At 38.0% G+C, this 12,792-nt stretch overlaps 1 protein-coding gene across 1 annotated transcript in view; it reads left to right on the forward strand.

Annotated features, from left to right (window-relative positions):
- Window positions 1-10,639, forward strand: part of nrn1a (neuritin 1a) — a 16,340-nt gene extending 5,701 nt beyond the window's left edge. Inside the window, exons 2-3 of the mRNA XM_088071854.1 lie at window positions 4,482-4,629; window positions 7,254-10,639. Of these exons, the coding sequence (XP_087927980.1) occupies window positions 4,482-4,629; window positions 7,254-7,482 (377 nt within the window). The 3' untranslated portion in view covers window positions 7,483-10,639. The remainder of the gene's footprint in view (window positions 1-4,481; window positions 4,630-7,253) is intronic.
- Window positions 10,640-12,792: the final 2,153 nt, after the last annotated feature.

A 12,792-nucleotide genomic window follows, 5' to 3' on the forward strand; every position in this document is an offset into this window, starting at 1 on the left:
ATGTCAATTTCTAAAAAAAAAATCCCATTTATTACAAAGAAGTTTTTAAGCTCACTTGAGGTGGTATTTCAGGCGGTGTGAAAAAGCCATATTTGTCAAAGCTGCAGTGGAAACACTTTTTAGTCTTTTCTAGGTCACATGACGCTGTGAGGTCACATGACGCTGTGAGGTCACATGACGCTGTGAGGTCACATGACGCTGTGAGGTCACATGATGCTGTGTCTATGTGCTCGTCAGTATGAACTGGCTCCCTCATGATGCAGCAGGAGCTACAAGAGCTGTTATTGCATCACATAACTCAGAAAGTTTTTAACCCACAATTCCTCTGTGAAATCGTGGACTACATCTCCCAGAAAACCCTCATATGTGGCCGCTCCCACGTATAAGGGGCTCGCTTTTCCATCACGGCTCCATAACACGCCTATGTGGCCTTGGATTGGAAATAATGACGGCTAGTTTGGTGGCTGCAATAGAAATAAAGCTGCTGATGTTTTGAACATCCGTCGCCATGGTTACTGGGATGTTATCACCAGAGGAGGAGTCTCACAACATCACTCAGTGGAAACACAGTCAGCTCCATGTTGTGTTTTATCGACATTTCCAAAATATCACTTAATTTTCCATAAATCTGTAATGGAAACCCGCCTTATGATGCCGTCTAGTTCATCAAATCAGCGTTTTCAGTTATAAGGTTGTTTAGTAAATCAGACTCTGATGGTGCAGTAATACTTTGTCTTGGTCAGGAGTTACTTGGCTGAAAAAATATTTTAAAAGGGGGTACATTATTTGAAAAAGTTTGACGATGATGCCATTAAAGTCCTAGAGTCCTCCTAAAATTCTCCAACCATCCTATAATCCTAGAAACATCCTTCAATACTGGACTCATCCTAAAATCCAAGAAAATGTCCTAAAATCCTACAAAAGATTAACAATTACAAACCATCCTAAAACACTACAAACATCCTAAAATCCTAGAAATGTCCTAAAAGACACATCTGTGATGGAAAGCCGCCTGCTGATGCACATTTACAGCATGAAAAACTTTTATTATTTTTAATAGCAATACTTTTATGTAGTTTTTGAAGGTACTATTTTTATGTAGTTTTTTTTAAAGGTACTATTGCTATGTGGTTTTTAATGATAGTATTTAAATGTAGTAGTATTTATTTGTATTTTTAATGGCATTATTTAAATGTAGTTTTTTCCGTGGTATTTATATGTATTTTTGTGGTATTTTTATGTGTAGACGCAGTTTTGATGAATGGATTCGTCCCCTCGTCCTCCTCTAACAGCCGTGTCTCGTCCTACACGTCATGCTGCGTTAGTCCACAGTTTGATCGAGTGGAACCGGACAGCAGGCGTGTTTTTATCCAAACCAATCAATCAGCCCGATCCCCTGCTTAACCAACCACGCACACACACACACACACACACACAGTCAACAGAGGTCATGTAAAGGGGTGTGTGTGTTGTGTCGGAGCGTGTGTGTGTGTGTGTGTGAGGATGGGGGTGGAGGCGTGTCCCACTGGAGACTTGTGGTGTGTTTTATGGTTGACTTTTCTCTGTTAAAGTGAATTAGGGAGGAGACTGACGTCAATTACAGCTCTTTAAACAGAGAATAACACACATTTTGCAGCCTTGAGGTGAGACATTTTGGGGGGTTGTCATTTAAGGAAACAAAACAAAAACATGTGCAATGTTATTGCATGTGAAATATTAAAATATTTCACATTTATTTGTCCAAGAACAACACGTTCTCACTCTCAACTCGTCAGATATCGCAGCTTTGTCGGTCCTGCTCATGTCTACATGTAACACGCTTCATATCAACATATGGACGTCATTTAAATGCTTTGTGACTTTTCTAAACACTCTTAACTTTTCATGCGAAATGTTAAATGCACACAGTCTTTTTCAAATTGGACTTGCAACGTCGGTAAAACATGTTCTGTTTATGTTTATTTGCTCGTGCAACAAAAGCACGTGGTTAGATTTGGGGGGAAAAATCATGTTCGGGCTCAGCAGTCATACAGGAAGCAAACAGCGGGCTCCCGGGTGAAAGTCCAGGGTTAGTTTGTAGTGAACGTAAATTGACACAGTGTCCCTGAAAACTGATACAGGAGGGAACCTAATACGGCATATTTGACGTGCAGGACCACTGACAAAACATCACAATTTGACAAGTTGGAATAAGAAGAACAGTGTTTGTAGTTTTGCAAATATTTAGCGGGGTGTTTCCCCTGCATCCCTCTCAAAATCAACCCATATACAGAGAAGTATTTCTAGTATTTTGTCCACCCCATTTTTATCGGTAAGCATCGGCTAAATAAAGTCATGTAAACAAAGTGTCAGATCAGCTCTAAGAAACCCCCCAAAAATAAATTTAATCTCACATCCTGTCCATCTGTCTATAATCTAAAGTAAATAAGACATGAAAATATGTCAGAATTAGAAATGATGTTTGCATTTACAGCTGTGTGTTTTTTAAACTAACCTGCCGAACAAAACATTGATTTAGAGATTAGAGATGTTAAAAAGATAAAAAAAAAACCAAATTGAAAAAAGGGTAAAATGTCCAGAAACTGTATTTAGGATTATTATAAATATATTACAAAAGAAAGAATAATTTAAAAAAAAAAAAGAGTACTTTTTTCAGGCCATTTCTTTGTCTTATTGCCTTTTCTTGCTATTTTTTTTCAGTAATTTTCTTGTAACTTTTTACTTATTTCTTGTAGTTTTTTTAAGCAGGTCATTGCCCTCTTCTCCCGACTTGCTCAGGTTTCAAAGGGTTAATGTCTTGCTTTGGACCCGCTCTTGTATACACGGAGGTTTCCTGCATTTTTTTGGTTTAGCCTGCAGTTTATTTGATCCATGGAGCGTATAATAATATCCTGGGAGGAGTCAGATTCAGAAACGTTTTCTACAGTTTCCTGATTTATTTGTGACTTTTGGCTCTGAGAGCTTAAAGTTACTTTGGAGTTCGACTTTGGAAACTGCTCTCACAAAAAGCATCTCAAAAAACATTTGTTTTGGCTTTTCTTTAGTCCTTTGAAGTTCATATTTTGTGAGTTATTTTTGCTATTTGTGATATATGTAATTATAATTTGGAGCATTCTTTCACAAAAAGCATCTCAAAACTTTTTTTTTCTCATTTTTAGTCTCCTGAAGTTCATATTTTGTGAATTGTTCACTTTTTTGTCCTCTAAAGCACTTTAAAACTATTGTTTTGAAAAGCAGAAATGCAGTTTACTCACCCTGCGTATTTTTCCGATCTATGTCGGTTTTTTGTGACTCTATGATCGACATTTTGAGTTTCTGCTGTTTGCTGATGATACTGTCCTTATCTTCCCAAATTAAGTGTAAATAGTCCTCCTGTGACCCTGTGTCCTCATATAAGGACCTTGTACTACCCCTGTTGTCCTTATTTGTGGACGCTTTTTTGTGTCAGCTAGTTTATGCAAAAGCACAATAAAGTAATCTAGTATCTCTGCAAAGTCGGTCTACCACCAGTACCAATATCTCAAGGTGCAAAACCTAGTCAAATGCTATAGTGACACTTGTTTTTTTCTGCTTAATATAGTTTGTAGTTTGATATTGCAAACAAATTTGAGCAGTTTTAGCAATAGTAACAAGCTAAGAAGGAGAAAATTAGGATGTTTGAGGAGATCAGGAGGACGTTACTGAGGCCAGTCAGGTGACACAGATTGTTCCTGTTGCCGCTTTGCAGTGGACTTACGTGTCGACATATTACGCTCTAAGTTTCCCTCTGCAGCTGCTGTTGACGTTGCGGGTGTAAGAAAAATAGGAAGTCCATAGAGAATTACGAAACTAAAGAATCACAAGTTTTTTTGGGATGCTGCCTTTTTTGTATTTTTGTTTTTGCACCTCAATATGAAGAGTTTTTAAAAGTTTCAGACTGAAACAGTGACCTCTAACCCACAGAGTTACTATTACTTACTATTTATATGTTGGAAAGTTAGTGTATGTGGAAAACATCTTATTTGTGCAGAAAAACAAGTTTTTTTTACCTGATTTGTACTGAACCAACCCAAAATGAACCCCATGCAGGCTAGGATAAAACCAAAATGATATGGTAGCACATTTTTTTCAGCACAAGATGTTAAATAAAAAAGTAATTATACAAACACTTTAGTTGGACATGACATAAAAGCGTGTAAATAAAAGCTAAATATTACTTAATTTGAAGGAATAGTCATCTGTGTCAATGAAAATCTTCCTAAAAGAAGATTTAAAGTTGAGGAATAAACTTTTTTGATAAAACTGTACCTCACACATGAAGATGGTCCTGATGTTTTGGTGTTCGTCCAGTCGGGAAACAGAAAAAAATGCAGCCAATCAGAGTTCTTTGTCCTGCAAGAAGGTGTCGAAAAAGAAAGGTTATTGTGATTTTCTTGAATGTAAAAATTCTCTTTTTTCTCTCCCCTCCTCCTCCCCTCCTCACCTCCTCCTCCCTCCTGCAGTCTCTGTGTTGCAGACGGTGCTGGTCAGTGCTGGTCAATGTGACTCGGTGTTTAAAGGTTTCTCGGACTGTCTGCTTCAGTTGGGGGAGAACATGGCGCACTATCCCCAGGACCTGGACGACAGGGATAACCTGCACAAGATCTGCAGGTACAAACACTCACCTGAGCACGCTCACAGGGTCGACACATCGCGATTTTACCCGCAGAAACGCGTCAGACGGTCTCACTGTGAGGACGAGGTGGACTGAAGTTCTGAAAACACAAAATATTACAAAATCAATCTAAATACATGTAATCTCCCAATATTATATGGCCTTTTTTATCTAAATTTCACAACACCAAGCGCTGAAAAACTACTAAAAACCACAAAACTATTAAAAAAAATACTGTGACAATAAGTTTAATACAGCCGCTAAATAAACTACGGTTAAAGGTGCTTTTACTTTGAAGTATCTGGCTCATGAGACATTGTCAATCATATTTTCTCTTTAATACCTAATATTTAAAATGTTTTTGCTTTTTGTGACATATTAAATCATGTGTTCTCTTTTGACTCATAATTTCTAAAATATTTTTGCTGTTAGTGACATATTTATATTTTATCTTTAAATGCCTATTTAAAAAAATAATAATAAAAAAATAAAATAAAAAATTCAAAAAAATATTTTTGCTATTTGGGACATATTCAATTATATTTTCTCAATACTGTATTTTCTCTTCTAACTCCTATTTTTGAATATTTTTGACTCATTCAGTTATATTTTCCACTTCTACGCCTAATTTTTAAAAATATTTTTGCTATTTTCATTTTTTTTAAATAGCTCTGTAATTTGTGACACTTGACATCAGCTGAGTGTCGGTGACGCTCTCTTAGTTCTTGATTTAATACAGAAAATAATATGAGTGATTTAACTGCAGACCCTGAGGGGGAGACTGAGGTTTTAGGGTGCAGTTGGTGGAGTGTGCATATGTGCGAGGCAGAGGGGAGGGTCCCTCCACACACACACACACACACACACATACACACTTACTTACTTTTATCCCCCGTTTCACCCCACCACCCAAACCGGGTGGGCACCAGATGGCATGCTGCAGCAATAAGCCCCCCCGCCCCTACACACACACACACACACACACACACACACACGATTTTTTAATTCTGTGACAGCTCCATCACAGCAGTGTTGAGGCGTGGCAGGAGGGATGGGTTAATATGCGTGCACACACTCACACACACACACACACACACACACACACGTTAATTGCTCAGAGATGTAGCATCGACACGACTCGGTTCAGGAGGTCAACATCAATAAGGGCAGATTGGAAGATTGGATTAGATACGCTGTGAGTGTGTGTGTGTGTGTGTGTGTGTGTGTGTGTGTGTGTGTGTGTGTGTGTGGCAGCAGGCTGGTGTCATCTTTACATTAACTGGGAGGAGGAAGGAAGGAAAAAAGATGAACAGATGAGAGGCGGAGAGCACGGTGGAGCTCAGAAAAGACTACGAATGAGGAGGGATTAAACGTGAGGTATAAAAATAAATAAAAATGAAAAAGGACAGAATAATGAGGGCAAAGAGGAGGCGAGCGAGGGAGGAGGAAAAGGAGAAAACGGGGAGAGGACGCTGCCTTGGTATGAATAAAACATAACGGTGAAGAAGTGAGAGGAGAGAGGAACAATGAAGGAGAAGAAGAAAAAAGGATGGAGGAAAGAGGGAAATAAGGGAAGAGGGATTGAAAAAAGAAGATTAAAGGGAATAAAAGGAAAGGAGAGGGAGAGAGGGAAAGATAGGAGTCAAAGAAAAGGAAGGATGGATGAGAAGTTTACAGTTACTTGAAGAAATGACTTTATATTTATCTTGAAAGCATTTAACCCTTTGAAACCGCAAACAACTGCAGGTTCAGACACCTCTCCCACGCATCTAAACTTTGGAAACCCGAGATATTAATCAAAGAAAGTCCTTAAAATCAGAGAAACATCCTAAAATCCGAGAAACGTCCGAAAACCCAAGAAATGTCCTAAAATCTGAGAAACGTCCTCAAATCCAAGAAACGTCCTAAAATCCGAGAAACATCCTAAATTCCTAGAAAAGTCCTTAAATCCTAGAAATTGTCCTCAAATACTACAAATGTCCTAAAATCCGAGAAATGTCCTAAATTCCAAACATCCCCATAATCCTATAAACGTCATTAAATCTGAGAAAAATGTCCTAAAATCAGATAAATGTCCTGAAATCCTAGAAACATGCATGGGCAAGTTGAGTATCCCTGTTTTAGTGACAATAACTGCTCAAAGTGAGAGATTTTGGGGGCTAAAGATGTCTATGTTTGGTGTTAGTGAAGCATTTGGTGGGACGTGGGACACTGGACATTGGCCCCCCGGTGCCCATGCCTAGAACCGGCCAGATTAGGCATTACAGCCAATATAACGTAAATCCCAAAAAAACATGCCAAAGACATGACCTCAGTGTGTTGAAAGGCAGCGAGTATTTCGTCTTTTGTGTTTGTGCCCAGCGCTCGTGGTTAAAGACAGAGTAGAAATATGCTCCGAGGCCCAGCACTCGCTTTAGGTTTGTTTTACTGGAAATATAAACTTCGCCGGCTGTGTCTTCATAAGCTTTTTGCTCGCCGTGTTTTCTGTGCTGCCAGATTCTGGGATGACTTCCACTCTTGGCTCTGCCGCTTGACTAGATGATGCATTCAGTTTAAAACCAGCCTCCCACTGCAGTCACACGCTTGTGCTGTTAACACTCGCTGTGTTTTCTCCTGCCAGTTACTGGGATAACTTCCACTCCTGTGCCACGACGGCGCTGGCCGACTGCCAGGAGGGAGCGACGGACCTCTGGGAGAAACTGAAAAAGGAGTCCCGCAACCTGGATTTCCGTGGGAGTTTGTTTGAACTCTGTGGCGGCGGCAACGCGGCCCCCAGATCAGCTGACGCCAGGGGCCTCGCCTTGGTCCTAACCACACTGCCCACCATACTGACTTGGCTGGCGTTTTAACAGAAAACGAGGAGAAACATACAAAAAAGTAAAAAATAAAGGAAAAAAACACAAAGAAGAAAAAAAGGAAAAACACAAATGAATAAAGAAAATAGAAAAAGAGTGATAGCTTCGAAAATAACTGAAATCGTCACCAGAAAACTACACCCAAAATGGATTTTTACTACATCACTGTACGGCGGTCTGTTTTGCCTTCGTGGGACATCTGCAGGCCGGCCGCCTGGAGCGCTCATCCAATCACACGCTGACCTGACCCGGAGGTCGATGACATGAAATATTCAACACGCCGTCGAGCTGAAATGATGACAATGATGAAAATTTGATGGATCCTCGCCCGCTTACAATCGTGGAATTACACAGTATTAAAGTCAACCATGAATTATTGATGTTTAGTAGGCTAGGCCTGGACAGCACTACGTGACTGCTGGGTGCTGACACAGTATCAGGCTATATATTAAGGTCCCCATATAGCCTGAGGTACGCATTCATGTGCAACGCGAGGCCGAGCTTTAACGCCACAAAATCAATAAGACGAGCCGAGGCCGAGAGCCCGTTTCAGACCGGTCGCCTCATCTCCATCACGGACAGTTTTTCCTTTTTAAAAAATAATATTGCGCCAAGTTGACTGTGTTGAGCCCGGTAGGTTTGATGGACTGGATGCTTGATTGTGATGTAATATTTGTATTCTTATTGGCTGTTTATCGTGCTCAGGCCATGGTCACACCAGCTTTTATCACGGCGGCATTTTGCACCAAAAAGTCAAGTTCAGTCGGTAAAGTCATTGACGCAAAACTGCGACGATTGACCTTTGACACGAGCAGCATGGCTTCCAGTCAGTCGTGTGCCAGCTGTAGGCGTGTTCTTAAATTTATAGTATCCTACTTTTGGTTTTTGAACCGGCTAGCTTGCAGCCCCGCCAGCTACCACCTAACGCCACGTAGAGAAATCTCGCTCTGCCGGTTTCTGGTGTGACCGTAGCCTGCTTCTTCCCCGCCGAGCTCTGAGGTGCAGGGATGTAGGCTAGTTGAGAGTAAAACGCCTGCTTTTCATTAAAAATAACAATTTAGACTGATGTTAAAATGCATGATGGCACTTCAGACGGTCTCAAAACATTTCAGGAAATGAGCACAAACTCCAAAAATGGTTTAGTTGACTCCAACGCGTCCTTAATCCACCTGCCAAGGTAACATTAACCTGGTTCACTGACCCATTTTCAGATAATTAGGGTTAAATCGACCCCATGTCCACACCCAAAAACCCAGTAAAATTTGGCACTGATGCTAAAATGCAACCAATTAGCTGGCTACATATTATTTAGCGTCCAAAATAGATTGGTTCAGATTTCATTTTAGCCGTTTTAGCTAACATCAAAAGCTCAATATAGCTGCTAAACCAGTTCCAGCTAGCTAATCTTGTTTGGCTGCTGAGAGGCCAAAAAAACAAAAACAAAAAACAAAAAAACAATGCTTTGGTCGATAGTTCAGTTTAGCAGCTAAACCAGATTGTGAAAGCTAGCTAACTGTTAGTTTAGCAGCTACTGAGTGATGTTTTCTAACAGATTTAATTAGCTAATCTGGCCTAATCTGGTTTAGCTGCAAACCGGCTAAAACAGACAATGTTTGGGTAAGAAGCTAAACTGAATTATGTTCGCTAACCACTTTGTTTAGCCGCTAAGATTAGACCAGGTTAGACCAGGTTATAGCAATTTGAGGATAAATTTGAGCAAATAGCTCAGTTTAGATGCTAAACCAGACCGATGGAAACTAGCTAATAGTTAAGTTTAGCAGCTGAAACATGCTGAGTCATGTTAGCTAACAGTTTGATTTAGCTAACCTAATCTGGTTTAGCAGCTAACATTTTAGAGGCTACAAAATATTCGCAGCTAAAGCAGATTAGATAACGTTAGCTAACAGTTTAGCTGAGTAGCTAAAACAAATCATGTCTGGCTAGCTTACCAGTTGGTTTAGCAGCTAAACTAGATGGACAAAGACTAGTTAACAGGTCAGTTAGTAGAAGAACCAGATTAAGTCAGGTTAGCTAACAGTTAAAGCTAGCAGCTAAAATGAATTGTTTTATATTATATTATATTATATTATATTTGCAAAAACATTTTTTAAAAAAAGACAAACCCTGCAGAATTATGTAGATTGTCTTTTATTATTATTATTATTATTATTCTCAAAGCTCAAAGTGTATGAAAAAAAATCAAATTCTGTTTGGCTAAATTTTAAATGCTTATTTTAATAGTTTTAAAAAATGCTTATCAAAAATTACTTAAGTAATTTAAGATCAACTTTTTTTCTGGCTTCCATCATTTTGCGATTTTACACATTGTGCTCATTTCCTGAAATCCCACGAGAACCGTCAAAATTTGGGCTGTAAACTACTGGACACATCAGCCTGATGGTTAACTCTTTAAGGGATGTTTTGAAAAGGAGAAACACGTTAGAATTAGTTGATTTTCGGCCGTTCCTGCTGTGCGGCCACATCCCTGCTCGGCAGAACCATGTTGTTAGAAATGAATGAATCTGTGAGCAAAAAGAAAGGTATTTTAAAAAAAGCCGACAGCAATACGAAGATGTGACTTCATGGCCAGTGTAGCTTAAAAAAAATCAAACCGTGGCTGAAGAGTGATATGACTGTTGCCATTTAGCACATCCCCCCTTTTCATACGCAGCGAGTCATACTAGACGACTTTAGAGGTGATATATTTTAGGTCTGTATGTTAGATTAAAAAGCCGAGTCCCAACAGTAACAGTAGCATCATAAACTACATAAACACAGTAAATAAATTGGAGGAGGTTGTTTATTTCTTTGCCGAGGCACAGATGACGTTTCCACTGCCTTCTGACGAAAAGATGTGTACTTTTGTTTGTTTGTTGGTTTGTCTCTTTGTTTGTTTATGGGGATGTCGCGTAACAAGAGTTTAAAAAAATGGACTTACTCTAAAAAAATAAAAACATCTAACAGAGAATATGTATATCAAAAGGATTTTAAGAAAAAAATAAAAAAAAGCTCTATTATAGATAGTCTATCCCAGACAGTTTTAACACCAGATTGATACTTTACAGATAATAGGCCTACTGAGATATAAAAAATAAAAGATTGCTAAAATGATAAAGAGTAATAAATAAAAATGACTAATGTTTGAAAATAAGTGTGTGCTTTTATTTTGGTACCAGGTTTTATGTGTTGGGTTTGGTTTGTTGGAGATGATGGACTCGTCCTCACACAACCACACACAGCCACACGCGCACACACACACACACACACACACACACACACACACACACACTCACACACACACACACACACACTCACACACACTCACACTCAGTGGGGTTTGGAGTGTATTCATTATTAATGAGGGAGAGTCCCTGAGCTGCCACACGTCTCAGCACTCAGTTTATATTGATCGAGAGGAGGAGGAGGAGGAGGAGGAGGAAATGTTTGTCTGTCCTGTTATAGAAGATGTTTGTTCAGTCTAATATGGATAATAATATGGATAATATGGATAATCTGAGCTGCAGAGACATTTAAACCTATTTTAAATTGGTCAGTTATTCCATAAAACTAAAACTAAACTAAAAGTCTTTATCTTATTATTTAAGCAACACAACAGGATATAAGCTGATCTGTTTTTATTCTACAAGAGACAATATAGAACTAAATTGAGTGATTTTTTGGGGGGGTTTTTGATGGTATTTTAACCCTTAAGCGCCTAGATTGACCCACCCAGCCGCCTTTTACTTGCATGCAAACCTCTGAAACCTGAGAAAATTGGTTTTAATTCTTCCAAAAACACAGAAAAAAATGCATAATAAGCAACACAACAGGAAACTCAAAAAATAAAATAAAATAAAATAAATGAAATAATAGTAATAGTAAAATTAACCAGTGGGGGGATTATTTTATGTAAAAAATAATACTTTAAAAACGGGGGGAAAAAGTCCGGAAAACTCTATTAATAATTTTCATGATTATAAATTTAATTATGTGACAGACAGAAATAATTTTTTAAGGTGGGGTTTTTAATTGCAAGATTTTTTTTAAAATTCTGTTTTAAATTTATCTTATTGTTTTAAGTAAAACAAATTAGATTTCAATAAGCAATTTCTTGCTTATTTCTGGGACATTTCTTGTTAAGTTGTTTATTGCCCTCTGTACATTTTTTTGGAAGAAATTTAACCCATTTTTTCAGGTTTCAAGGGGTTAATATTTTAATAATCTGGAAGAATGAAACCAGATATTGTTTCCAGCTGCAGCAGAAAATATTAAGCTAAATAAAATGATTTTGTTTTTTATGTTTTAATATTTTTCAGTGTTTTAATTATATGAATTAATTCTAAAATATTTTAGGGATCAATTTAAAATGTAATATAATAGTGCAATAATATTCCTATAAAATTTTTGTGGAGATGTTTGTGATATTGCAAAATAGACTTCTATTTTTTTTTCTGCTATTTTTTAATATATCAAATATCACATTATAAATATTAAACATTTTGTATTTTAATATCCCAGATATTATGATGAAAGGATGAACAACTAACAATAAAAATATTAAGGGATTTTTTTCAGGCTAACAAAAGGTGAAACAGGATTAGGGAGGATATTAGGACCCTGTTGTGTTTTATAGTATTTTAATGATATTCGTATTAATAAAATAATCCTGTCAGGGCTCATGGTGCATCTGTAGAACCCATAAAGATCTTTATAGTGACCTGATTATGTTATTAAAGCACTAAAAACCTTCAAAATATTGACAAAAATGCAAATTATAAGCTCAGAAATCCAATAAAATCTTCATTTAAATATTAAATGTTATTATAGGCATTTACCTGCAGTGTCAAGAGCTTACTGGCATTATGCAATTTTATTATTATTGCTGGAATATTTCTACATCAGTTATAATGTTCTTCTTTTAAACTTTCAAAGCCTTTTGTTGCATGAGCACAGTATTCATGCCGTTAAGGGCCTGCAGTTTTCTGTGATTTTTATTACAGCGGGTCTCCCTAATTCTATAGTGGAGTGATTTCGTTAAGGTTTAATGAAGCTCATGCAGATTTTTCATCAGAGCCGCAGTTTGCGTGCTGCGGGCTCCCGGGGGACACACATGCACCGCGTGTTTCTGCATTAATATGGATGTGATGTGATGTGAAGTGAGGGAGGATACAGCTGCTGTCTGCAGACCAGGAACCTCCTCACAGCACCGAAAATAAAACACATAAAGTAAAAAAAAAAAAAAAAACATGCAGAAAGCCTTTCTCTCTCGCCTCATCACCATGTTCACTCCAAAAGTGTGAAAAA

This window comes from Plectropomus leopardus, chromosome 21 (assembly GCF_026936395.1).
Source record: "Plectropomus leopardus strain MGB_pleo_1.0 chromosome 21, ASM2693639v1, whole genome shotgun sequence".
Taxonomy (NCBI): domain Eukaryota; kingdom Metazoa; phylum Chordata; class Actinopteri; order Perciformes; family Serranidae; genus Plectropomus; species Plectropomus leopardus.